General features: G+C 51.1%; 3 protein-coding genes across 11 annotated transcripts in view; all 3 read left to right on the plus strand.

Annotated features, from left to right (window-relative positions):
* Positions 1–10,836, plus strand: part of LOC123572453 (paired immunoglobulin-like type 2 receptor beta) — a 21,830-nt gene extending 10,994 nt beyond the window's left edge. For 2 of the 5 annotated variants that reach the window (XM_065541720.2, XM_045389547.3), the window contains 2 exons: positions 5,899–5,932; positions 6,152–6,634. In XM_065541720.2, the coding sequence (XP_065397792.1) occupies positions 5,899–5,932; positions 6,152–6,155 (38 nt within the window). In that variant the 3' untranslated portion in view covers positions 6,156–6,634. Of the gene's footprint in view, positions 1–5,898; positions 5,933–6,151; positions 6,635–10,035; positions 10,140–10,732 lie in introns of those variants that run through there. The other 3 variants (XM_045389546.3, XM_065541719.2, XR_012432244.1) reach the window with 2 other exon arrangements.
* On the plus strand, positions 10,544–23,706 carry LOC135970091 (paired immunoglobulin-like type 2 receptor beta). Of its 5 annotated transcripts, none has more exons than XM_065541715.2 (5): positions 12,275–12,507; positions 12,820–13,209; positions 13,470–13,664; positions 22,977–23,010; positions 23,230–23,706. In XM_065541715.2, exons 1-5 carry the CDS (start codon positions 12,444–12,446, stop codon positions 23,231–23,233), a joined length of 687 nt encoding a protein of 228 aa, XP_065397787.1. In that variant the 5' UTR covers positions 12,275–12,443; the 3' UTR covers positions 23,234–23,706. The 5 variants fall into 5 exon arrangements, with proteins under 5 accessions (XP_073890674.1, XP_065397787.1, XP_065397788.1 ...); XM_065541716.1 differs by having other exon boundaries at positions 23,266–23,706; XM_074034573.1 differs by lacking the exons at positions 22,977–23,010; positions 23,230–23,706 and adding an exon at positions 10,544–10,810 and having other exon boundaries at positions 12,320–12,507; positions 13,470–13,668.
* Positions 23,372–26,195, plus strand: part of LOC135970090 (paired immunoglobulin-like type 2 receptor beta) — a 17,409-nt gene continuing 14,585 nt past the window's right edge. The window contains exon 1 of the mRNA XM_065541714.2: positions 23,372–23,498. The gene's annotated coding sequence lies outside the window, so the exon portion shown is untranslated. The remainder of the gene's footprint in view (positions 23,499–26,195) is intronic.

The following is a 26,195-nucleotide window of genomic DNA, read 5'->3' on the forward strand; positions in this document are numbered from 1 at the left end:
GGTGAATATTGATGGAAAAATCTTCAGCAAAATTCTAGCAAACCAGCTTTGACAGCACGTTAAAAGGATTGTATACCATGACCAAGTTGGAGTTAGTCCTGGAATGCAGGTATCACCCAAGACAGGAAAATTAATCAATGTAGTGCACCCCATTAACAGAAAAAAGGACAAAACCCACATGATTATCTCAACTGCTGCAGAAAAAACATTGGACAAGATTGAATACCCTTTCCTTTTTTTTTTTTTTGAGTTGGAGCCTCACTCTGTTGCCCAGCCTGGAGTGCAGCGGTGCCATCTCGGCTCACTGCAACTTCTGCCTCCCAGGTTCAAGAGATGCTTCCACCTTAGCCTTCTGAGGAGCTGGGATTACAGGCGTGCACCACTATGCCCAGCTAATATTTTATTTTTGGAAGAAACGTGGTTTTACTATATTAGCCAGGCTGGTCTCGAACTCCTGACCTCAACTGATCAGCCCGCCTTGGCCTCCCAAAGTGCTGGGATTACAGGCTAAGCCACGGTGCCCAGCTTAAACACCCTTTCCTGGTAAAACACTCCACAAGCCAGGAAGAGAAGGAATGTACTGCAACATAATAAAGGCCAGTCATGCAAGGCCCACAGCTGAAAGTCTTTCAGTCATTTTAGTGAAAGACTGAAATATTTGCCTCCAAGATCAAGAACAAGAGAAGGATGCCCTATCTCACTACTTCTCTTCAACATAGGATTTGAAGTCAGGCCAGGCACAGTGGCTCACACCTGTTATCCCAGCACTTTTGGAAGTCGAGGTAGGTGGATTACTTGAGGCTACGAGTTTGAGACCACCCTGGCCAACATGGCAAAACCCCATCTCTACTTAAAAAAAAAAAAAAAAAAAGATTTGAAGTCCTAGCCAGAGCAATTAAGCAAAGAATCAAAAGGCATCTAATTTGAAAAGGAACAAGCAAAATGATCTCTGTTTGCAGGTGACAAGATCTCATATGTAGAAAATCCTAAGTATTGCACAAAAATACCTGTTGAACGAATGAATTCAGCAAAGTTCCAGGAAACCAATTTAACATACAAGCAAAAATGTACTGCATTTTTGTGCACTAACCATAAACAATCTGAAAAGAAAATTAAGAAAACAATTCCACTTACAATAATGTCAAAAAATAAAGTAAGATCTTTGGAATAAACCTAACCAGGGAAATGAAAGACTTGTACACTGAAACTACGAAACATTTCTGAACAAATGAAAAGAAGACACAAATAAGTGGATGACATTCTTGTTCGTGGAATGGAAGAATTAATATTGTCAAGGTGTCCATGCCACCAACAACAATCTCCAGATCCAATGCAAATCCTATGTAAACCCCAATGGCATTTTTTTTTGGGCTCAAACAGAAAATTCATCCAGAAATTCAAATGGAATCTGAAAGCACTACCACAAACCAAAATAATCTTTAGAAAGGTGAACAGAGTTAGAGGACACGCCTTCCCTGATTTCAGAATATATTAAAAACTATGGTAATCAAAATAATGTGGTACTGAAATAAAGACATAAATAGGCTGGGTGCAGTGGCTCACGCCTGTCATCCCAGCACTTTGGGAGGCCGAGCTGGGCGGATCACCTGAGATTGGGAGTTTGAGACCAGCCTGACCAACGTGGAGAAGCCCCATCTCTACCAAAAAAAAAAATTAGCTGGGTGCGGTGTCTCATGCCTGTAATCCCAGCTACTCGGGAGACTGAGGCAGGAGAATCACTTGAACCCGGGAGGCAGAGGTTGCAGTGAGCCGAGATCACGCCATTGCATTCCAGCCTGGGCAACAAGAGTGAAACTCTGCCAAAAAAAAAAAAAAAAAAAAGTAAATAGACCAGTGGAATAGAATACAGAGGAGCCCACAAATAAACCCTCACATAGACAGTCAAATGATCCTCCACAAGGGTGCCAAGATGACCACTCAGCGAAGAATAGTTTCTTCAACAAATGGTGTTGAGAAAGCTGGATACCCTCATGCAAAACATAGAGGTGCATCTCTACCTTATACCACATACAAAAAATTAACTGAAAATCTCAACGTAAGACCCAAAACTGCCCAATGTCTAGAAGAAAATACAGGAGAAAACAGGGTGATGAGACAAGATGGTAGGTCCTTGCACTATTACCCCCAGACCCACGGTTTGTATTCCACAGGGGAAGGACGGTTTGTACTCCACAGGGGAAGGACGGTTTGTACTCCACAGGGGAAGGATGGTTTGTACTCCACAGGGGAAGGATGGTTTGTACTCCACAGGGGAAGGATGGTTTGTACTCCACAGTTGAAGTATGATCATATCAAGGTTGTTTGACTCTAGGGCAGGATTTGTGATATGTACCTGCTGTTACACAAGGAATGATAGATCAACTGGAAATCTTAGAGGCCTTCCCAAAAGTGGAGTTAATCAGAAGCTGCCATGGCAGATTAGCCTCCAAGATGGAGTTGCCTTAGCCTCCGCAATATTAAAAGTAGAACTACCATATGATCCAACAATCTCACTTCTGGGCATATATTCAACAAATTGAAAGCAGGGTCAGGAAGAGGGGTTTGCACACCAATGTTTGTAGTAGCATTACTCAAAATACCCCAAATGTAGAATCAACTGAAATGTCCATCAAACAAAATATGGTGTCTGTAGTCCCAGCTACTCAGGAAGCTGAGGTTGGGAGAATGACCTGAGCCCAGGAGGTTGAGGGTGTAGTGAGCTATGATTGTGCCACTGCACTCCACCATCCTGGGTGACAGAGTAAGATCCTGTCTATTTAAAAAAAAATAAAAATAAAAATAAAAAAGTTCTGAAAAAAAGAATATTATTAAACCTTTTTTATTTACTTATTTATTTTGAGACAAAGTCCTGCTTTGTCACCCAGGCTGGAGTGCAGCAGTGCAATCTCAGTTCAGTGCAATCTCAGTTCACTGCAACCTCCACCTCCCAGGTTCAAGCGATTCTCTTGGCTCAGCCTCCTGAGTGACTGGGATCACAGGTGTGTGCCAACATGCCCAGCTACTTCTTGTATTTTTGGTAGAGACGGGGTTTCACCATGTTGGCCAGGCTGGTCTCGAACTCCTGACCTTAGGGGATCCACCCACCTTGGCCTCCCAAAGTGCTAGGATTATAGGGGTGAGCCACTGTGCCTGGCCTCAACCTTTAAAGGGAAGGAAATTCTTACACATGCTCTAGTATAAATGAGCCTTGAAGACATTATGCTAAGTGAAATAAGCTAGTTACAAAAAGATAAATAATGTCTGATTCCATTTATATGAGTATCTGGAGTAGCCAGATTCCTAGAAACAGGAAGCAGAAAGGTGGTTGTCAGGGGCATGGAGGAGATGGGAATGGAGAGTTAACATTTGAAGAACATAGAGTTTCAGTTTTACTGGCCCAGTGTGGTGGCTCATGCCTGTGAGGGACATGCCTTGGAAGGCCAAGGTGGGGGGATCACTTGAGGTCTGGAGTTCAAGTCCAGCCTGGCCAACATGGCGAAACCCTGTCTCTACTAAAAATACAAAAAAATTAGCTCTACTAAAAATACAAACAATGCCCGGCACGGTGGCTCAAGCCTGTAATCCCAGCACTTTGGGAGGCCGAGGCAGGTGGATCACGAGGTCAGGAGATCGAGACCATCCTGGCTAACACGGTGAAACCCTGTCTCTACTAAAAATACAAAAAACTAGCTGGGCGTGGTGGTGGGCGCGTGTAGTCCCAGCTACTCGGAGGCTGAGGCAAGAGAATTGCGTGAACCCAGGAGGCGGAGCTTGCAGTGAGCTGAGATCACGCCACTGCACTCCAGCCTGAGCGACTCACAGTGAGACTCCGTCTCAAAAAAAAAAATACAAAAAATACAAAAAATTCGCTGGGTGTGGTGGCGGGCACCTGTAATCCCATCTACTCAGGAGCCTGAGGCAGGAGAATCACTGGAACCCAGGAGATGGAGGTTGCAGTGAGCTGAGATCACGTCACTGCATAGCAGCCTGGGTGACAGAGCAAGACTCCGTCTCAAAAAAAAAAAAAAAGAAAAGGGCCGGGCGCGGTGGCTCAAGCCTGTAATCCCAGCACTTTGGGAGGCAGAGACGGGTGGATCACGAGGTCAGGAGATCGAGACCATCCTGGCTAACAGGGTGAAACCCCGTCTCTACTAAAAAATACAAAAAACTAGCCGGGCGAGCTGGCAGGCGCCTGTAGTCCCAGCTACTCGGGAGGCTGAGGCAGGAGAATGGCGTAAACCCGGGAGGCGGAGCTTGCAGTGATCTGAGATCCGGCCACTGCACTCCAGCCTGGGCAGCAGAGCCAGACTCTGTCTCAAAAAAAAAAAAAAGAAAGAAAAGAAAAGAAAAGAAAGAGGACTTTTGAGTTTCAGTTTCGCAAGATGAAAATGTTCTGGAGATCTGTCTCACAACCAAACTGTACACTAAGCAATGGTTAGGATGGTAAATTCTTTTTTTTTTTTTTTTTTTTGAGACGGAATATCGCTCTGTCGCCCAGGCTGGAGTGCGGTGGCTGGATCTCGGCTCACTGCAAGCTCCGCCTCCCGGGTTCACACCATTCTCCTGCCTCAGCCTCCCGAGTAGCTGGGACTACAGGCGCCCGCCACCTCGCCCGGCTAGTTTTTTTGTATTTTTTAGTAGAGACGGGGTTTCACCGTGTTAGCCAGGATGGTCTCGATCTCCTGACCTCGTGATCTGCCCACCTCGGCCTCCCAAAGTGCTGGGATTACAGGCTTGAGCCACCGCGCCCAGCCTAGGATGGTAAATTCTAGGTGTTTTTTTTTTGAGACAGAATCTCGCTTTGTCACCCAGGCTGGAGTGCAGTGGCGTGATCTTGGCTCAGTACAACTTCCACCTCCCGGGGTCAAGCAATTCTCCTACCTCAGCCTCCTGAGTAGCTGGGACTACAGGCACACACCACCACACCTGGCTAATTTTTGTAATTTTAGTAGAGACGGGTTTTCACCATATTGTCCAGGCTGATCTCGAACTCCTGGCCTCAGGTGATCTGTCCACCTTGGCCTCCCAATCCTGGGATTATCACCAGCGTGAGCCACAGCACCCGGCCTAGGTGTTACGCTGGAAGGAGTAAAAGTTGCAACATGAAAATGATACTAGCAGTTAATATTTCAGAGTTCCCAGTCCCAACATTAAAAAACAACCTATAGAAGTGGAAGGGAAGGCCCCCAGAGTTGAGGGGTGCCGTGAGGCCTGGGTTCAGACGGTGTCTCTGTGGACGCCGAACCCGGGAGGAGGCTGGATGGTGGAGGGGATGTCTGTGGACCAGGGGCCCAGTGCTTGGGAAGCGCTGCAAGGATGCCAGGGGGACAAGAGGGGCAGAGCACGGTGGAATAGGCAGCAGAAGATTCAGGGTGAGACCAGACAGAGGGGAGGGGGTCCTAGTGGTGGCAACAGAACTTGAACAGCCGCAAACATGAGTCCCAAGCATGAGGCTCCCAAGGCTGGAGGGCAGACCCAGCCGACACCCAGAAGGAAACCACAGGCATAGTCTCCCTGAGGACTTGGAGGGAGAGGTTGGGGTGCATATGTCAAGGGAAGGGAAGGGAGGGAAGAGATGGGTGGGCAAGGGCTCAGCGGTGGAGGGAGCCAGGTTGGGGGTGAGCGGAGAGCTCAAGAGTGAAGGAAGCCAACAGAGGGTATCAAGGTTGGGGGGTGCCGGTTTCAGGAGGTGATGTGGTGGACAACAGGGAGGACAGGTCAGGGGGTTGCCTCAGGGTGCCGGCTGAGTCCCAGGCCCTTCCTGATGGGTTTGCATGGAGCTGCTCTGCTGCTCTGGTCCCTCTAAGGAGGGCCTCAGCCTAGGGCACAGCAGAGAAGGTGGGATGGAGACTGCCGCCACCCGGATGCCACCCTGACTCACTGTTGGTCTCCCTACAGGTCAGCAGCAGACTAAAGCCACAACTCCAGCCAGGTGAGTGCTGGGCCTCCCTAAGGGGGTAGGGGGTGCAGGTGCGGGCAGGGGGCCACTCCACAGGGAGTGTGCTGCTAAGAACCCCACAAGCCCAGCCTGCCACAAATTCTCCTGAGTTTTTGCCACCACCCACTTAAATCTGATCTCTGAAGCAATTGCCTCACTTGCCCCACTGTAATAATCCTGGCCCTGCATCTAAAAACACTTCCCCTCCTGCAGATAGCAGGGCGCCAAGCAGTGACTTCCGACCAACAGGGTGTGGAGAGACGGGATGTGTATTAGCCCCAGAGGATGTGCTGTGAGACCCGCTTGTGAGTACTCCACACTGGCTCCCCATTGGCAAGATACATGGAGAGCATCCTGAGGACCTAAAAAAGGCAGAGCCGCAAGGCAGAAGGAGCCTGGGTCCCTGAATCACCAACTGGAGGAGAGATACCTACCAGAGCCTTCATCCAGGAGCATCCACTCTGCAGTGACACAGGAATGAGGTCTGAACTCCACTGAATTAAATCACTGGCATTCGGGGGCTATTCATTATAGCAGTGCTAAGAGTTCCTTTGTCTTCCCCAAGGATGGAAAACTACAATTTATTTTGCTTACCATATACCCCTTTTCTCCTCGTCCACATTTTCCAATCTGTACAGTGGCTGTCTTCTCCTGTGGCAGGGGTTTTGGGGAATAAACAGTGTGAAACGCTGCTGACACTTCCCTGTGCATCTCCCACGTGGCTGCCAAGTGCCCCTTCCTGCTCTGCAGTATCTGTGTCCAGTCGTGATGCAGGGAGTATCCCCGCTAGTAACAGATGGCGCTCACAGATTTAAGGCAGTTGGAAGCAAGTTTAAGAAGGGAAATCTTTTTTTTTTTTTTTGAGACAGAGCCTCACTCTGTCATTACCCAGACTGGAGTGCAGTGGCACAATCTCAGCTCCCACTGCAACCTCTGCCTCCTGGGTTCAAGCCATTCTCGTGCCTCAGCTTCCCAAGTAGTTGGGATTACAGGCGTGCACGCCCACACTCAGCTAATGTTTGTATTTTTTAGTGGTACTGGGGTTTCGCCAAGTTGTCTAGGCTGGTCTCAAACTCCTGGGCTCAAGCAATCCTCCAGCTTCAGTTTCCCAAATAGCTGCAATTACAGGCGTGAGCCACCGTGCCTGGCTGAAAGGTAATCGTTAAGGAGTGGGCAGGGCAGGAACACTGTCAGAGATGGTGTGGTGGCCAAGGCTAGTACAGCAAATCGGCTGCTTCCTGTGATTGCACGGGTTGGGGGCTCAGTTCCACAAGGCTGCCCCCGCATCAGATGCCAGTCAAAAGCTCACGTGGTGCCTGTGCTTCTGACACAGGGCTATAAAAATTGAGGTTCCCATGATCCCCTCTTTGGGTTCAGTTAATTTTCTAGAATGGCACCTAGAACTCAGGGAAACCCTTTACTCACGTGTGCCCCCTTATAAAGGATATTATAGGGCCTGGCGCCAGGGCTCATGCCTGTGATCTCTGCACTTCGAGAGGCTGAGCGGGGAGGTTTACTTGAGCACAGGAGTTTGAGACCAACCTGGGCAACATAGTGAGACCGTATCTCAAAATAAAAACATGAGATATTACAAAGGATAGTGATGAACAGCCAGATACAAGAGATACACAGAGAGAGGCCTGGGGGAAGGCGTGCAGAGCTTCCATGTCTTCCCCAGGTGCTGCACCCTCTAGGAAGCTCCATGAGTTCAGTTATCCAGAAGCCCTCTGCATCCCTTTTGGGTTTTTATGGGCTTCACTATAAAGGCATGAATGGGCCAGGCACAGTGGCTCCTGCCTGTAACCCCAGCACATTTTGAGGCCGAGGTGGGAGAATCAATTGAGCCCTCAAGCGGCAATTGAGGCCGCAGTGAGTTGTGATTGCACCACTGGACTCCAGCCTGGGTGACAGAGAGAGACACTGTCTCAAAAAAAGACAAAACGAAACAAAACAAAACAAAAAACCTGGCCAATATGGTGAAACTCCATCTCTACTGAAAATGATCGTCGCCTGATCCCCACCCCTTGAAGATGCCTCCATGCCCTCCATACACATTTGGTCAGCACTGACTGCCCGGCACACTGCACTGGGTGACAAGGACCCAAAGCGACACCAGCCAGTGCCCCAGCCCTCAAGCACCTCCCTGTGCAGAAGGAAGACAACACAGAAAAGGGAAGCGTGGTTGTCACAGAGGCCCAGAGGACTGCCGGCTGATGTCACTGAATGGGGAAGTGGTCGGCCGCACGGGCCCTTGGCTCAGTCCTGATGCCACAGTGGATGTTCATGGGCCACGTGACCTCAGGCCAGGCTGAGAACCCCCCTCAGGGCCTCCGTTTCTCTCTGTATGAATTGAGGACCATAACAGAGATGCTGCCTGCCTCCTGGGATTGTCCAGAGAGTTAAAAGCTCTTTTAAAATGCACCTGCTGGGCTGGGCGCGGTGTCTCACACCTGTAATCCCAGCACTTTGGGAGGCTGAGGCAGGCAGATCATGAGGTCAGGAGGTTGAGACCAGCCTGAACAACATAGCGAAACCCCACCTCTACTAAAAATACAAAAAGTAGCCGGGCATGGTGGCACGTGCCTGTAATCCCAGCTACTCAGGAGGCTGAGGCAGGAGAATCGCTTGAACTTGGGAGGTGGAGTTTGCAGTGAGCCGAGATTGAGCCATTGCACTCCAGCCTGGGTGACAGAGCGAGACTCTGTCTCAAAAAAATAAAAATAAATAAAATGCACCTGCTGGCGGGGCGTGGTGGCTCACGCCTGTAACCTCAGCACTTTGGGAGGCCTAGGCAGGTGTATCACCTCAGGTAAAGAGTTCGAGACCAGCCTGGCCAACATGGCAAACCCCATCTCTGCTAAAACTACAAAAATTAGTTGGGTATAGTGGTGGGCACCTGTAGTCCCAGCTACTCGGGAGGCTGAGGCAGGAGAATCGCTTGAACCCGGGAGGCAGAGGTTGCAGTGAGCCGAGATAGTGCCACTGCATTGCAGCCTGGGTGACAGAGTGAGACTCCATCTCAAAATAATAATAATAATAATAATAATAAATAAAATAATAAAACAAAATGCACCTGCCATTCTTTCCATCAAGTATGGCCACGAAATGAGGGTCGTGAGGGAAGCAGTGTATCCTCACAGATCCCCAGAAATGAGAGACACAGCCATGCAGGGCCACTTGGGAAAGCACCAGAGTCCCTCGGGGGGGGGGGGGCCGAGGAAGCCAGGGGGAAATGGGGGTGAGACGTTTTGTTATGCTTTCCATGGAAAAGGCAAAGAAGGGTATGCAGATTTAGGATTGGCTAGTTAGAATAATGTTAGCAGGCTCTGGGGATTAGGGGCTGTCACTTGTTATTTGGTGCCTGGCCCAGGGTGATGAAGGCAGAGAAATACTGCCTCCTGAAAGGTGAGAGGCAGCTAGAAGAGCTGGTTCAGTGTTGGGGCCCTGGATTAGTTGGTTTGCATATGAAAGGCACACTCAGCCAGGCACTGCGGCTCAAGCCTGTAATCCCAGCACTTTGGGAGGCCGAGGTGGGCAGATCACAAGGTCAGGGACCATCTGGGCCAACATGGTGAATCCCCATCTCTATTAAAAATACAAAAATTAGTTGGGCATGGTGGTGTGCACTTGTAATCCCAGCAACTTGGGAGGCTGAGGCAGGAGAATCGCTTGAACCTGGGAGGTGGAGGTTGCAGTGAGCTGAGGCTGTGCCACTGCACTCCGGCCTGGCAACAGAGCGAGACTCCATTTCGGAAAAAAAAAAGAAAGGGACACTCTCAGAGGGGTCATTTGCTAGCTTTAACAACTGGTTGGCTCTGGCAGGGGCAGTCCCTCTTTCTGGTCTTGGAGGTCCAAGATGCCAGAATATCAGCAATACAGTGGGGCTGGGTGAGGTGGCTCACACCTGTCATCCCAGCACTGAGGGAGGCCAAGGCAGGAGGATTGCTGGAGCCCAGGAGCTCGAGACCAGCCTAGACAACATAGTAAGACCCCACCTCTCAGAAAAAAAAAAGAAAAAAAATTATCCGTGTGTGGTGGTGTGTGCCTGTGGTCTTCACTACTCGGGAGTCTGAGGTCAGCAAATCGCTTCAACCCAGGAGCGATGGTGATCACGTCCCTACACTCCAGTCTGTGGACACTCTAGAACCTTGAGGATAATACGGCCTGATTACAGAAGCTTTACAGCAACTCTTGAAGTCAGGTATTATAAATCTTCCACCTTCATTCTTCATTTGTAAAGGCATGTTGGCTATTCCAGGTCCTTTGAGTTACTGTAAGAAAGTTACAATTGGCTTGTGAACTCCACATCTACTGGGATCAGAGGAAAGCAGGAACAGGGTGGGTGCCAAGGAGGGGCAAGGGGCTGGGGCAGGGATGGATGTGGCCAGTGAGGACAGGAGGATACTTGTTGCGGGAATGTGGGGACATCCAAGCAGTGGTTCTCATCATGCCGTGCAGGGTACTCGCCCCCTCCCTGCCCCTGCTCCCCACACACGACTTCCCATGCCTCTCCCATGAGCACCTGCGCTAAGGGGCTGCATTTAGGCTCCGCCCACATTGGAATCAAGCCCTCCTCCAGGCCCTCCTCCTCCTCCCAGAGCCCTGTCTGAGAGAGAGCCACAGCCCCAGGTCAGTCCCAGGTCCTGTCACTGCTGTTGGGGGAGGGAGGATGAACAAACCCAGGAGACCTCACATCATCCCAGAGCAGAAATCCTGACACAAAAGGAATCTCCCATGGGGGTTCAGCTGGGTCCAGGGCCTGAAAGTGACATCAATGTGGACCTTGCATCTAAGGAGATCGCACGTGGCAGCACTGGGGCAGAAGACCCTGGGAAGCATGTGCCCTCCAGAGCTACCCAGCGGCTGTTGGCTGTAAGTTCTATGTGGCCCCCACCTTGGACGGCCTGGTAAGCAGGTGACCCTTCAGCCAGGTCCTCAGGCAGGGCGGACCACCCTCTCGAGGCCCTGCCCAGACAGCCAGGGGGCCCCTTGTCCTCTCTTCAGCCCATCTTTCCAGCTGGGACTAGTTCAGCCCAAAGCCCCCCTGCCTCCTCCGTTTTCCTGTGGGTTGAATGGGGAGAATGAGGTGTTGAGGGCCTGGCTCAGACGGAGGGGTTTCCTGAGCACAGGGGAACATGTTTCCTCCGGCCTGTGAAGGGAGGGAGGGAGGGCTGACCTGACTGGCCCTGGGAAGCACAGAGGAGCCTACTGGGGCCAGGGAAGAGACTAAGAGAAGGGAGGCCCGTCCCTGCCTGCTTCTGTCTCAAGAAGGCTGATGCCATTTCCTCTGACGAAATCCTGTCTTCCTGCCCCCACGGCCCCTTAGCTGGAGGGGCCACCTCACCCTGGAGAGGGTGGGCAGAGCCTCCTACGGAGGGAGCCCTGGGGGCCACCAAAGCTCCCCGCTCCAGCGACCACCCCAGGCAAAGGCCAGCAGAAACCTGTTAGAGATGGGCCCAGGACTGTGTGCAGGGTGCCCACTGTTGCTCTGAGCCTTCACTTCCTTCTGTGTCCAAGGAAGCTTCTGGATCAGCCAAGGGCTCAGGTGTGTGGAGGGAATGACCTGAGGTGCTGTATGAAGGGACGGCCTCCTGTCCTGCACTCAGAAGTTGAGGCCCAGAGATTCTGCCCTTCAGCCAGGCCCAGACATCTGGGTAGAGGGAGCTCTGGTCCTGGAACTGCCACTGCAAGTCACGTGGCCTGGGGCAGGGCTTCTTGGAGCCCTGTCCCTGCCTGTGTAGGATGGGGAGGTCAGAGGGGAGCCTGCAGATCCAGTCTCACGTCTAGGAGGTGAAGGGGTGGCCTCCAGAAGGACCAGTCTGTGTAGGGGACCATCAGCCCCCTCACCCCTTGAGCAAGGTCGTGGTCCCTGCACCAAGGGAGCGGGCCTGGGATGGGAAGAGGCTAGCTGGGCCCTGGTGGTACCTGGGGACTGCATGGGAGTCCCTGCCAGGGAGGGAGAGGGACAGAGGACAAGCTGGGGACTCTGGTGCTTGGGCTGCGGTCTGAGCGCCTGTGACCTCCACCGGCTCCCTCCTCCTCCTCCCTGAGGACTGAATCTGGGACACAGAAGGGCAGAGATTCAGGCCTGCCTTTCCTCTCCCCGAAAGAGCCTGTGCTGGCCCTGGGCAGAGAGAAGGATGAGAAGTGAAGCTGCGTGAGGTGGGGCTGCAGGGATCCAGGTGGGAGGGGCCCAGCCAGCCAAGGTCAGGCCCGGCCCCTCAGCAGGAGGATGGGCACTGGGGCCCTTGGGCAGGGCTGACTTGACACTGACCACAAGGGAGGCCCTTTTGCAATAAGAGGAAAAAAACCAGATGGATAAAGGAAGTGCTGGTCATCCTGGAGGTGCACGGGTTTGAGGAAGGCTCCCGGCCCCCACAGCCCTCTGCGGAGCCTGAGCCCGGCTCCCTCGACTCACCTCAACCCCAAGGCGGCCCCACCACAGGGCCCCTCTCTGCCTGGACGGCTCTGCTGGTCTCCCCATCCCCTGGAGGAGAGCAAAGCCATGGGCCGGCCCCTGCTGCTGCCCCTGCTGCCCCTGCTGCTGCCGCCAGCATTTCTGCAACCTGGTAAGTGCCCAGGACCGCCCAGATGTGGGCTCTGCCCAAACCACAGGAGGGGCCAACCCGAGACAAAGGTGGGACATCTTGGGGAGGGCCCAGGCTCCCACCACCAGGAAACAAGGGCGGGTCCCACAGGGGCGGGTGCCCCCATCCTCTCTCTCCCATGCCTGAAGAGTGGGAGACCCAGGCCAGAAGTCAGTCCAGCCACCTGTCACACGACTGCCTGTGGCTGAAGGTGCGGGAGGGTCTGGGGTCACCCTCTTTGTGTCTTGCGGTGGCTTCAAGGTCTCTCCCCCACTCTCTCCCTCCCACCTCTAGGTGGCTCCGCGGGATCCGGTCCAAGCGGCCCTTATGGGGTCACTCAACGAAAACACCTCTCAGCCCCTATGGGTGGCTCCGTGGAAATTCCCTTCTCCTTCTATCACCCCTGGGAGTTAGCCGCAGCTCCCAACATGAAAATATCCTGGAGACGGGGCAACTTCCACGGGGAGTTCTTCTACAGAACAAGGCCAGCTTTCACTCACGAGGATTACTCGAACCGGCTCCTTCTGAACTGGACAGAGGGTCAGGACCGCGGGCTCCTCAGGATCTGGAACCTGCGGAAGGAGGACCAGTCTGTGTATTTCTGCCGAGTCGAGCTGGACACACGGAGATCAGGGAGGCAGCAGTTGCAGTCCATCGAGGGGACCAAACTCACCATCACCCAGGGTGAGTCCAGCTGCCCCGGCACGCGCCTTGCCCACTGCAGTCAGGGTTTTTGGTGACTGGTGACGTCTTCACATTTAAACCCAGTTGTCTGGATTGAGAGCTGTCAGCATTTCACCTTGCTACCCCTTCCCTGTGTGGGCTTCTGAGAGCGGCTTGCTCATCCTGAATGTCCCCCAATCTAGAAAGCAGCACACCATGCCTTTCACTCTGATGCCCCGCACCCCCAGAAGAGGGTCTGCTCATTCCTCATCTCTCCCCAGCTGTCATGACCACCACCACCTGGAGGCCCAGCAGTGCAACCACCACAGCTGGACTCAGGGTCACAGAAGGCAAAGGGCACTCAGAATCATGGCACCTAAGTCTGGACACTGCTATCAGTGTGGCATTGGCTGTTGCTGTGCTCAAAACTGTCGCTTTGGGACTGCTGTGCCTCCTCAGGTGGAAAAGAAGGAAAGGTAAGTGCCCAGGACATGCTGTCTCCTCAAGCCTCCAAGCTGGGGTTTCTCAGAGCCCACCTGCAGCTAAGGGATTTCAGAAATACGCAGACCCTGCTGGCTCCCCTCAAGCCCACTGAGGCCAACTCCGTGGCCTGTGCTGGGGCGTCTGCATCTCGGGGGCTCCTGCAGTGGGGTCATGCAGGGTCACGTGTGAGAACTCCCAGCCTGGGTGCAGTGGCTCACGCCTGTTATCCCAGCACTTTGGGAGGCCAAGGGCGGGTGGATCATGAGGTCAAGAGATTGAGACCATCCTGGCCAACATGATGACACCCCATCTCTACTAAAAATACAAAAATTTGCCGGGCGCGGTGGCTCACGCCTGTAATCCCAGCACTTTGGGAGGCCGAGGCGGGTGGATCACGAGGTCAGGAGATCGAGATCACAGTGAAACCCCGTCTCTATTAAAAATACAAAAAATTAGCCGGGCACAGTGGTGGGCGCCTGTAGTCCCAGCTACTCGGGAGGCTGAGCCAGGAGAATGGCGTGAACCCGGGAGGTGGAGCTTGCAGTGAGCCGAGATCGCGCCACTGCACTCCAGCCTGGACGACAGAGTGAGACTCCATCTCAAAAAAAAAAAAAAAAAAAAAACAAAAATTAGCTGGGCATGGTTGCGCACGCTTGTAGGACCAGTTACTCAGAGGCTGAGGCAGGAGAATCGCTTGAATCCTGCAGGTAGAGGTTGCAGTGAGTCAAGATCGCATCACTGCACTCCAGCCTGGTGACAGAATAAGACTCCATCTCAAAAAAAAAAAAAAAAAAAAAAAAAAAAAGAAAGAAAGAAAGAGCCGGGCGCGGTGGCTCACACCTGTAATCCCAGCACTTTGGGAGGCCGAGGCGGGCGGATCACAAGGTCAGGAGATCGAGACCACGGTGAAACCCCGTCTCTACTAAACATACAAAAAATTAGCTGGGCGCGGTTGTGGGCGCCTGTAGTCCCAGCTACTTGGGAGGCTGAGCCAGGAGAATGGCGGGAACCTGGGAGGCGGAGCTTGCAGTGAGCCAAGATCGCGCCACTGCACTCCAGCCTGGGCGACAGAGCGAGACTCCGTCTCAAAAAAAAAAAAAAAAAAGAAAAGAAAGAAAAGAGAGCCCCCAGTCCTCTCTACACAGCTGGATCCCCCCAACTACTTCTCTCTCAGTCATCAATCATTTACCCTCCCCTGAAGGTTCCTGGAGAGGGGAGGGTCTTCCCTGGGAAAAGGACAGAGAGAGGAGAAGCGACCAGAATTGGGCTGAGCTCAGCAGGCACTGGCTGACTGCCCACCTGCCACGGCCTGGCTTGAAACTGGAGAAGCAAAGTAGATAAAGCATAGGCTCTGTTCTCAGGGAACTGGGGGTGTGGAGTTGTCAGTTGCCTCAAGGACTAATTGCTTCATTGAGAAAGAGTTATGGTATTGCTAAACAAGGGTAGGAGGAGAGAGAGGTAATCAGGGAGGACTTCCCAGAGGAGGTGACATCTGCAGATGTCTCAGAGAAGAAAAGAATTCGCTTGGCAAGAGGTGAGGGTGGTGTAGAGGTCACTCACTTTCCTTGTGGGTGGAGGAAACCGTTCCAGGAGCTGTGGGAAGCTTGATGCTGGTGGAGGAGGCAGGAGAGGAGAGGAGACAACCTTGGAAATCATATCCAATAGCCTCTGATCCCAGAGGCAGCGTGAGGCAGCAAAGGGTGACCTCAGCTCCCCATGGGAGACCTCAGTGTGTGGAGCAGCGGGCAGAGGTGGGCCAGGCTGGGTCAGTGCAGTGCAGGGGTGAGGCGGAGAGAGGGAAAGGGCCAGATCCTAGAAAATATTAAGTAATAAAAACCAATGAGATTGATTGTTTGCTGTAGGGGCGAGGGAGCAGGAAGAAGTATCCGTTTCCACTTGAGTGCATGGGGCTGTGATGAAACCATCAAGTACAGTAGACAATAGAGGAGGAGACTATGTTTGGAGGGGAATGATGCCTCGTTTAGTTTGGAATCTTTTTTTGTTTTTGTTTTTGTTGTCTTGTTTTGTTTTTTTTGTTTGTTTGTTTTTTGAGATGGAGTTTTGTTCTGTCGCCCAGGCTGGAGTGCAGTGGCACAATCTCAGCTCACTGCAAGCTCCGCCTCCTGGGTTCACGCCATTCTCCTGCCTCAGCCTCCCGAGTAGCTGGGACTACAGGTGCCTGCCACCACGCATGGCTACTCTTTTGTAATTTTAGTAGAGACGGGGTTTCACCGTGTTAGCCAGGATGGTCTCGATTTCCTGACCTCGTGATCCGCCCAACTCAGCCTCCCAAAGTGCTGGGATTACAAGCTTGAGCCACCTCACCCAGCCAGTTTGGAATCTGTTATACTGGAGATCCATGTGTGGCATCTCAGCAGAGTTGTCCTTTGGAAACTTGGATGTACACATTCCCAGTTCAAAAGAGAGGACAAGGCTCCAGGCATCAATGAGTTCTACCTCAATATCCTCCAAACCTGACAGTAAGTTACCATCAAGAAAGTCTTCAGGCCAGGCACAGTGGCTGACGCCTGTGATCCCAGCACTTTGGGAGGCTGAGGCGGGTGGATCACTTGAGGTCAGGCATTCAAGACCAGCCTGGCCAAAATGGTGAAACCCCGTCTCAATTAAAAACACAAAAAATTAGCTGGGCGTGGTAGCGGACACCTGTAGTCCCAGCTACTCAGGAAGCTGAGGCAGGAGAATTGCTTGAACCTGGGAGGCAGAGGCTGCAGTAAGCCGAGATGGTGACACTGCACTCCAGTCAGGGTGACAGAGCGAGACTCCGTCTATAAAAAGAAAAAAAAGAAAGTCTTCAGTGCAAGGAGATTCGTCCTATGAGCTAGGAAAGCACAGAGGGGAGGAGCTTGGGGTCAGGGCTGCCTGCAGCCAGATCCTGGCCTCATACCCTCGCCAGGGGACAGGCTCGCGGGTACAAAGGCTGTGCACCTCAACTTCCTCATGGAAGCACGTGAGATTATTTTATAACCATAGAGTGGAGACAGTCTCAGTATGACCAAACCCAGGAGCCATATATTAAAATATTGATAAATTTAACTATATAAAAAATTGTTTGCCGGGTGCAGTGGCTCACACCTGTGATTCCAGCAGAAAATCAGGAGATCAGGAGATCACAGAAGGTCCAGGAGCTAGTGAGAGAGCAGGAATGGAGAGCAGGGGGGCCGGTAGGAAGCTTGGAGAATCTGCAAAATAGGAGATCACAAAGGAACAAGAGTCAATGAAGTTCAACAAGAGGTAGGGCGGGATAATGACCAAAGACAGAGGGAACACTTCCAGGTTCGTTCTGTGAGGTCAGCAACACCATGATCTGAGAGCCAGATAAAGACCCTGCAAGAAAACAACACACAAAATACAGACGAAAAGGCCGGTGAATATTGATGGAAAAATCTTCAGCAAAATTCTAGCAAACCAGCTTTGACAGCACGTTAAAAGGATTGTATACCATGACCAAGTTGGAGTTAGTCCTGGAATGCAGGTATCACCCAAGACAGGAAAATTAATCAATGTAGTGCACCCCATTAACAGAAAAAAGGACAAAACCCACATGATTATCTCAACTGCTGCAGAAAAAACATTGGACAAGATTGAATACCCTTTCCTTTTTTTTTTTTTTTTTTTTTTTGAGTTGGAGCCTCACTCTGTTGCCCAGCCTGGAGTGCAGCGGTGCCATCTCGGCTCACTGCAACTTCTGCCTCCCAGGTTCAAGAGATTCTTCCACCTTAACCTTCTGAGGAGCTGGGATTACAGGCGTGCACCACTATGCCCAGCTAATATTTTATTTTTGGAAGAAACGTGGTTTTACTATATTAGCCAGGCTGGTCTCGAACTCCTGACCTCAACTGATCAGCCCGCCTTGGCCTCCCAAAGTGCTGGGATTACAGGCTAAGCCACGGTGCCCAGCTTAAACACCTTTTCCTGGTAAAACACCCCACAAGCCAGGAAGAGAAGGAATGTACTGCAACATAATAAAGGCCAGTCATGCAAGGCCCACAGCTGAAAGTCTTTCAGTCATTTTAGTGAAAGACTGAAATATTTGCCTCCAAGATCAAGAACAAGAGAAGGATGCCCTATCTCACTACTTCTCTTCAACATAGGATTTGAAGTCAGGCCAGGCACAGTGGCTCACACCTGTTATCCCAGCACTTTTGGAAGTCGAGGTAGGTGGATTACTTGAGGCTACGAGTTTGAGACCACCCTGGCCAACATGGCAAAACCCCATCTCTACTTAAAAAAAAAAAAAAAAAAGATTTGAAGTCCTAGCCAGAGCAATTAAGCAAAGAATCAAAAGGCATCTAATTTGAAAAGGAACAAGCAAAATGATCTCTGTTTGCAGGTGACAAGATCTCATATGTAGAAAATCCTAAGTATTGCACAAAAATACCTGTTGAACGAATGAATTCAGCAAAGTTCCAGGAAACCAATTTAACATACAAGCAAAAATGTACTGCATTTTTGTGCACTAACCATAAACAATCTGAAAAGAAAATTAAGAAAACAATTCCACTTACAATAATGTCAAAAAATAAAGTAAGATCTTTGGAATAAACCTAACCAGGGAAATGAAAGACTTGTACACTGAAACTACGAAACATTTCTGAACAAATGAAAAGAAGACACAAATAAGTGGATGACATTCTTGTTCGTGGAATGGAAGAATTAATATTGTCAAGGTGTCCATGCCACCAACAACAATCTCCAGATCCAATGCAAATCCTATGTAAACCCCAATGGCATTTTTTTTTGGGCTCAAACAGAAAATTCATCCAGAAATTCAAATGGAATCTGAAAGCACTACCACAAACCAAAATAATCTTTAGAAAGGTGAACAGAGTTAGAGGACACGCCTTCCCTGATTTCAGAATATATTAAAAACTATGGTAATCAAAATAATGTGGTACTGAAATAAAGACATAAATAGGCTGGGTGCAGTGGCTCACGCCTGTCATCCCAGCACTTTGGGAGGCCGAGCTGGGCGGATCACCTGAGATTGGGAGTTTGAGACCAGCCTGACCAACGTGGAGAAGCCCCATCTCTACCAAAAATAAAAAATTAGCTGGGTGCGGTGTCTCATGCCTGTAATCCCAGCTACTCGGGAGACTGAGGCAGGAGAATCACTTGAACCCGGGAGGCAGAGGTTGCAGTGAGCCGAGATCACGCCATTGCATTCCAGCCTGGGCAACAAGAGTGAAACTCTGCCAAAAAAAAAAAAAAAAAAAAAGTAAATAGACCAGTGGAATAGAATACAGAGGAGCCCACAAATAAACCCTCACATAGACAGTCAAATGATCCTCCACAAGGGTGCCAAGATGACCACTCAGCGAAGAATAGTTTCTTCAACAAATGGTGTTGAGAAAGCTGGATACCCTCATGCAAAACATAGAGGTGCATCTCTACCTTATACCACATACAAAAAATTAACTGAAAATCTCAACGTAAGACCCAAAACTGCCCAATGTCTAGAAGAAAATACAGGAGAAAACAGGGTGATGAGACAAGATGGTAGGTCCTTGCACTATTACCCCCAGACCCACGGTTTGTATTCCACAGGGGAAGGACGGTTTGTACTCCACAGGGGAAGGACGGTTTGTACTCCACAGGGGAAGGATGGTTTGTACTCCACAGGGGAAGGATGGTTTGTACTCCACAGGGGAAGGATGGTTTGTACTCCACAGTTGAAGTATGATCATATCAAGGTTGTTTGACTCTAGGGCAGGATTTGTGATATGTACCTGCTGTTACACAAGGAATGATAGATCAACTGGAAATCTTAGAGGCCTTCCCAAAAGTGGAGTTAATCAGAAGCTGCCATGGCAGATTAGCCTCCAAGATGGAGTTGCCTTAGCCTCCGCAATATTAAAAGTAGAACTACCATATGATCCAACAATCTCACTTCTGGGCATATATTCAACAAATTGAAAGCAGGGTCAGGAAGAGGGGTTTGCACACCAATGTTTGTAGTAGCATTACTCAAAATACCCCAAATGTAGAATCAACTGAAATGTCCATCAAACAAAATATGGTGTCTGTAGTCCCAGCTACTCAGGAAGCTGAGGTTGGGAGAATGACCTGAGCCCAGGAGGTTGAGGGTGTAGTGAGCTATGATTGTGCCACTGCACTCCACCATCCTGGGTGACAGAGTAAGATCCTGTCTATTTAAAAAAAAATAAAAATAAAAATAAAAAAGTTCTGAAAAAAAGAATATTATTAAACCTTTTTTATTTACTTATTTATTTTGAGACAAAGTCCTGCTTTGTCACCCAGGCTGGAGTGCAGCAGTGCAATCTCAGTTCAGTGCAACCTCCACCTCCCAGGTTCAAGCGATTCTCTTGGCTCAGCCTCCTGAGTGACTGGGATCACAGGTGTGTGCCAACATGCCCAGCTACTTCTTGTATTTTTGGTAGAGACGGGGTTTCACCATGTTGTCCAGGCTGGTCTCGAACTCCTGACCTTAGGGGATCCACCCACCTTGGCCTCCCAAAGTGCTAGGATTATAGGGGTGAGCCACTGTGCCTGGCCTCAACCTTTAAAGGGAAGGAAATTCTTACACATGCTCTAGTATAAATGAGCCTTGAAGACATTATGCTAAGCGAAATAAGCTAGTTACAAAAAGATAAATAATGTCTGATTCCATTTATATGAGTATCTGGAGTAGCCAGATTCCTAGAAACAGGAAGCAGAAAGGTGGTTGTCAGGGGCATGGAGGAGATGGGAATGGAGAGTTAACATTTGAAGAACATAGAGTTTCAGTTTTACTGGCCCAGTGTGGTGGCTCATGCCTGTGAGGGACATGCCTTGGAAGGCCAAGGTGGGGGGATCACTTGAGGTCTGGAGTTCAAGTCCAGCCTGGCCAACATGGCGAAACCCTGTCTCTACTAAAAATACAAAAAAATTAGCTCTACTAAAAATACAAAAAATGCCCGGCACGGTGGCTCAAGCCTGTAATCCCAGCACTTTGGGAGGCCGAGGCAGGTGGATCACGAGGTCAGGAGATCGAGACCATCCTGGCTAACACGGTGAAACCCTGTCTCTACTAAAAATACAAAAAACTAGCTGGGCGTGGTGGTGGGCGCCTGTAGTCCCAGCTACTCGGAGGCTGAGGCAAGAGAATGGCGTGAACCCAGGAGGCGGAGCTTGCAGTGAGCTGAGATCACGCCACTGCACTCCAGCCTGAGCGACTCACAGTGAGACTCCGTCTCAAAAAAAAAAAAAATACAAAAAATACAAAAAATTCGCTGGGTGTGGTGGCGGGCACCTGTAATCCCATCTACTCAGGAGCCTGAGGCAGGAGAATCACTGGAACCCAGGAGATGGAGGTTGCAGTGAGCTGAGATCACATCACTGCATAGCAGCCTGGGTGACAGAGCAAGACTCCGTCTCAAAAAAAAAAAAAAAAGAAAAGGGCCGGGCGCGGTGGCTCAAGCCTATAATCCCAGCACTTTGGGAGGCAGAGACGGGTGGATCACGAGGTGAGGAGATCGAGACCATCCTGGCTAACAGGGTGAAACCCCGTCTCTACTAAAAAATACAAAAAACTAGCCGGGCGAGGTGGCGGGCGCCTGTAGTCCCAGCTACTCGGGAGGCTGAGGCAGGAGAATGGCGTAAACCCGGGAGGCGGAGCTTGCAGTGAGCTGAGATCCGGCCACTGCACTCCAGCCTGGGCAGCAGAGCCAGACTCTGTCTCAAAAAAAAAAAAAAAAAAAGAAAAGAAAAGAAAAGAAAGAGGACTTTTGAGTTTCAGTTTCGCAAGATGAAAATGTTCTGGAGATCTGTCTCACAACCATGTGAATACACTTAACACTGCCAAACTGTACACTAAGCAATGGTTAGGATGGTAAATTCTTTTTTTTTTTTTTTTTTTTTGAGACGGAATCTCGCTCTGTCGCCCAGGCTGGAGTGCGGTGGCTGGATCTCGGCTCACTGCAAGCTCCGCCTCCCGGGTTCACACCATTCTCCTGCCTCAGCCTCCCGAGCAGCTGGGACTACAGGCGCCTGCCACCTCGCCCGGCTAGTTTTTTTGTATTTTTTAGTAGAGACGGGGTTTCACCGTGTTAGCCAGGATGGTCTCGATCTCCTGACCTCGTGATCTGCCCACCTCGGCCTCCCAAAGTGCTGGGATTACAGGCTTGAGCCACCGCGCCCAGCCTAGGATGGTAAATTCTAGGTGTTTTTTTTTTGAGACAGAGTCTCGCTTTGTCACCCAGGCTGGAGTGCAGTGGCGTGATCTTGGCTCAGTACAACTTCCACCTCCCGGGGTCAAGCAATTCTCCTACCTCAGCCTCCTGAGTAGCTGGGACTACAGGCACACACCACCACACCTGGCTAATTTTTGTAATTTTAGTAGAGACGGGTTTTCACCATATTGTCCAGGCTGATCTCGAACTCCTGGCCTCAGGTGATCTGTCCACCTTGGCCTCCCAATCCTGGGATTATCACCAGCGTGAGCCACAGCACCCGGCCTAGGTGTTACGCTGGAAGGAGTAAAAGTTGCAACATGAAAATGATACTAGCAGTTAATATTTCAGAGTTCCCAGTCCCAACATTAAAAAACAACCTATAGAAGTGGAAGGGAAGGCCCCCAGAGTTGAGGGGTGCCGTGAGGCCTGGGTTCAGACGGTGTCTCTGTGGACGCCGAACCCGGGAGGAGGCTGGATGGTGGAGGGGATGTCTGTGGACCAGGGGCCCAGTGCTTGGGAAGCGCTGCAAGGATGCCAGGGGGACAAGAGGGGCAGAGCACGGTGGAATAGGCAGCAGAAGATTCAGGGTGAGACCAGACAGAGGGGAGGGGGTCCTAGTGGTGGCAACAGAACTTGAACAGCCGCAAACATGAGTCCCAAGCATGAGGCTCCCAAGGCTGGAGGGCAGACCCAGCCGACACCCAGAAGGAAACCACAGGCATAGTCTCCCTGAGGACTTGGAGGGAGAGGTTGGGGTGCATATGTCAAGGGAAGGGAAGGGAGGGAAGAGATGGGTGGGCAAGGGCTCAGCGGTGGAGGGAGCCAGGTTGGGGGTGAGCGGAGAGCTCAAGAGTGAAGGAAGCCAACAGAGGGTATCAAGGTTGGGGGGTGCCGGTTTCAGGAGGTGATGTGGTGGACAACAGGGAGGACAGGTCAGGGGGTTGCCTCAGGGTGCCGGCTGAGTCCCAGGCCCTTCCTGATGGGTTTGCATGGAGTTGCTCTGCTGCTCTGGTCCCTCTAAGGAGGGCCTCAGCCTAGGGCACAGCAGAGAAGGTGGGATGGAGACTGCCGCCACCCGGATGCCACCCTGACTCACTGTTGGTCTCCCTACAGGTCAGCAGCAGACTAAAGCCACAACTCCAGCCAGGTGAGTGCTGGGCCTCCCTAAGGGGGTAGGGGGTGCAGGTGCGGGCAGGGGGCCACTCCACAGGGAGTGTGCTGCTAAGAACCCCACAAGCCCAGCCTGCCACAAATTCTCCTGAGTTTTTGCCACCACCCACTTAAATCTGATCTCTGAAGCAATTGCCTCACTTGCCCCACTGTAATAATCCTGGCCCTGCATCTAAAAACACTTCCCCTCCTGCAGATAGCAGGGCGCCAAGCAGTGACTTCCGACCAACAGGGTGTGGAGAGACGGGATGTGTATTAGCCCCAGAGGATGTGCTGTGAGACCCGCTTGTGAGTACTCCACACTGGCTCCCCATTGGCAAGATACATGGAGAGCATCCTGAGGACCTAAAAAAGGCAGAGCCGCAAGGCAGAAGGAGCCTGGGTCCCTGAATCACCAACTGGAGGAGAGATACCTACCAGAGCCTTCATCCAGGAGCATCCACTCTGCAGTGACACAGGAATGAGGTCTGAACTCCACTGAATTAAATCACTGGCATTCGGGGGCTATTCATTATAGCAGTGCTAAGAGTTCCTTTGTCTTCCCCAGGGATGGAGAACTACAATTTATTTTGCTTACCATATACCCCTTTTCTCCTTGTCCACATTTTCCAATCTGTACAGTGGCTGTCTTCTCCTGTGGCAGGGGTTTTGGGGAATAAACAGTGTGAAACGCTGCTGACACTTCCCTGTGCATCTCCCACGTGGCTGCCAAGTGCCCCTTCCTGCTCTGCAGTATCTGTGTCCAGTCGTGATGCAGGGAGTATCCCCGCTAGTAACAGATGGCGCTCACAGATTTAAGGCAGTTGGAAGCAAGTTTAAGAAGGGAAATCTTTTTTTTTTTTTTTGAGACAGAGCCTCACTCTGTCATTACCCAGGCTGGAGTGCAGTGGCACAATCTCAGCTCCCACTGCAACCTCTGCCTCCTGGGTTCAAGCCATTCTCGTGCCTCAGCTTCCCAAGTAGTTGGGATTACAGGCGTGCACGCCCACACTCAGCTAATGTTTGTATTTTTTAGTGGTACTGGGGTTTCGCCAAGTTGTCTAGGCTGGTCTCAAACTCCTGGGCTCAAGCAATCCTCCAGCCTCAGTTTCCCAAATAGCTGCAATTACAGGCGTGAGCCACCGTGCCTGGCTGAAAGGTAATCGTTAAGGAGTGGGCAGGGCAGGAACACTGTCAGAGATGGTGTGGTGGCCAAGGCTAGTACAGCAAATCGGCTGCTTCCTGTGATTGCACGGGTTGGGGGCTCAGTTCCACAAGGCTGCCCCCGCATCAGATGCCAGTCAAAAGCTCACGTGGTGCCTGTGCTTCTGACACAGGGCTATAAAAATTGAGGTTCCCATGATCCCCTCTTTGGGTTCAGTTAATTTTCTAGAATGGCACCTAGAACTCAGGGAAACCCTTTACTCACGTGTGCCCCCTTATAAAGGATATTATAGGGCCTGGCGCCAGGGCTCATGCCTGTGATCTCTGCACTTCGAGAGGCTGAGCGGGGAGGTTTACTTGAGCACAGGAGTTTGAGACCAACCTGGGCAACATAGTGAGACCGTATCTCAAAATAAAAACATGAGATATTACAAAGGATAGTGATGAACAGCCAGATACAAGAGATACACAGAGAGAGGCCTGGGGGAAGGCGTGCAGAGCTTCCATGTCTTCCCCAGGTGCTGCACCCTCTAGGAAGCTCCATGAGTTCAGTTATCCAGAAGCCCTCTGCATCCCTTTTGGGTTTTTATGGGCTTCACTATAAAGGCATGAATGGGCCAGGCACAGTGGCTCCTGCCTGTAACCCCAGCACATTTTGAGGCCGAGGTGGGAGAATCAATTGAGCCCTCAAGCGGCAATTGAGGCCGCAGTGAGTTGTGATTGCACCACTGGACTCCAGCCTGGGTGACAGAGAGAGACACTGTCTCAAAAAAAGACAAAACGAAACAAAACAAAACAAAAAACCTGGCCAATATGGTGAAACTCCATCTCTACTGAAAATGATCGTCGCCTGATCCCCACCCCTTGAAGATGCCTCCACGCCCTCCATACACATTTGGTCAGCACTGACTGCCCGGCACACTGCACTGGGTGACAAGGACCCAAAGCGACACCAGCCAGTGCCCCAGCCCTCAAGCACCTCCCTGTGCAGAAGGAAGACAACACAGAAAAGGGAAGCGTGGTTGTCACAGAGGCCCAGAGGACTGCCGGCTGATGTCACTGAATGGGGAAGTGGTCGGCCGCACGGGCCCTTGGCTCAGTCCTGATGCCACAGTGGATGTTCATGGGCCACGTGACCTCAGGCCAGGCTGAGAACCCCCCTCAGGGCCTCCGTTTCTCTCTGTATGAATTGAGGACCATAACAGAGATGCTGCCTGCCTCCTGGGATTGTCCAGAGAGTTAAAAGCTCTTTTAAAATGCACCTGCTGGGCTGGGCGCGGTGTCTCACACCTGTAATCCCAGCACTTTGGGAGGCTGAGGCAGGCAGATCATGAGGTCAGGAGGTTGAGACCAGCCTGAACAACATAGCGAAACCCCACCTCTACTAAAAATACAAAAAGTAGCCGGGCATGGTGGCACGTGCCTGTAATCCCAGCTACTCAGGAGGCTGAGGCAGGAGAATCGCTTGAACTTGGGAGGTGGAGTTTGCAGTGAGCCGAGATTGAGCCATTGCACTCCAGCCTGGGTGACAGAGCGAGACTCTGTCTCAAAAAAATAAAAATAAATAAAATGCACCTGCTGGCGGGGCGTGGTGGCTCACGCCTGTAACCTCAGCACTTTGGGAGGCCTAGGCAGGTGTATCACCTCAGGTAAAGAGTTCGAGACCAGCCTGGCCAACATGGCAAACCCCATCTCTGCTAAAACTACAAAAATTAGTTGGGTATAGTGGTGGGCACCTGTAGTCCCAGCTACTCGGGAGGCTGAGGCAGGAGAATCGCTTGAACCCGGGAGGCAGAGGTTGCAGTGAGCCGAGATAGTGCCACTGCATTGCAGCCTGGGTGACAGAGTGAGACTCCATCTCAAAATAATAATAATAATAATAATAATAAATAAAATAATAAAACAAAATGCACCTGCCATTCTTTCCATCAAGTATGGCCACGAAATGAGGGTCGTGAGGGAAGCAGTGTATCCTCACAGATCCCCAGAAATGAGAGACACAGCCATGCAGGGCCACTT

The sequence above is a fragment of the Macaca fascicularis genome, chromosome 3, assembly GCF_037993035.2.
Source record: "Macaca fascicularis isolate 582-1 chromosome 3, T2T-MFA8v1.1".
In the NCBI taxonomy this organism is placed as follows: Eukaryota; Metazoa; Chordata; class Mammalia; order Primates; family Cercopithecidae; genus Macaca; species Macaca fascicularis.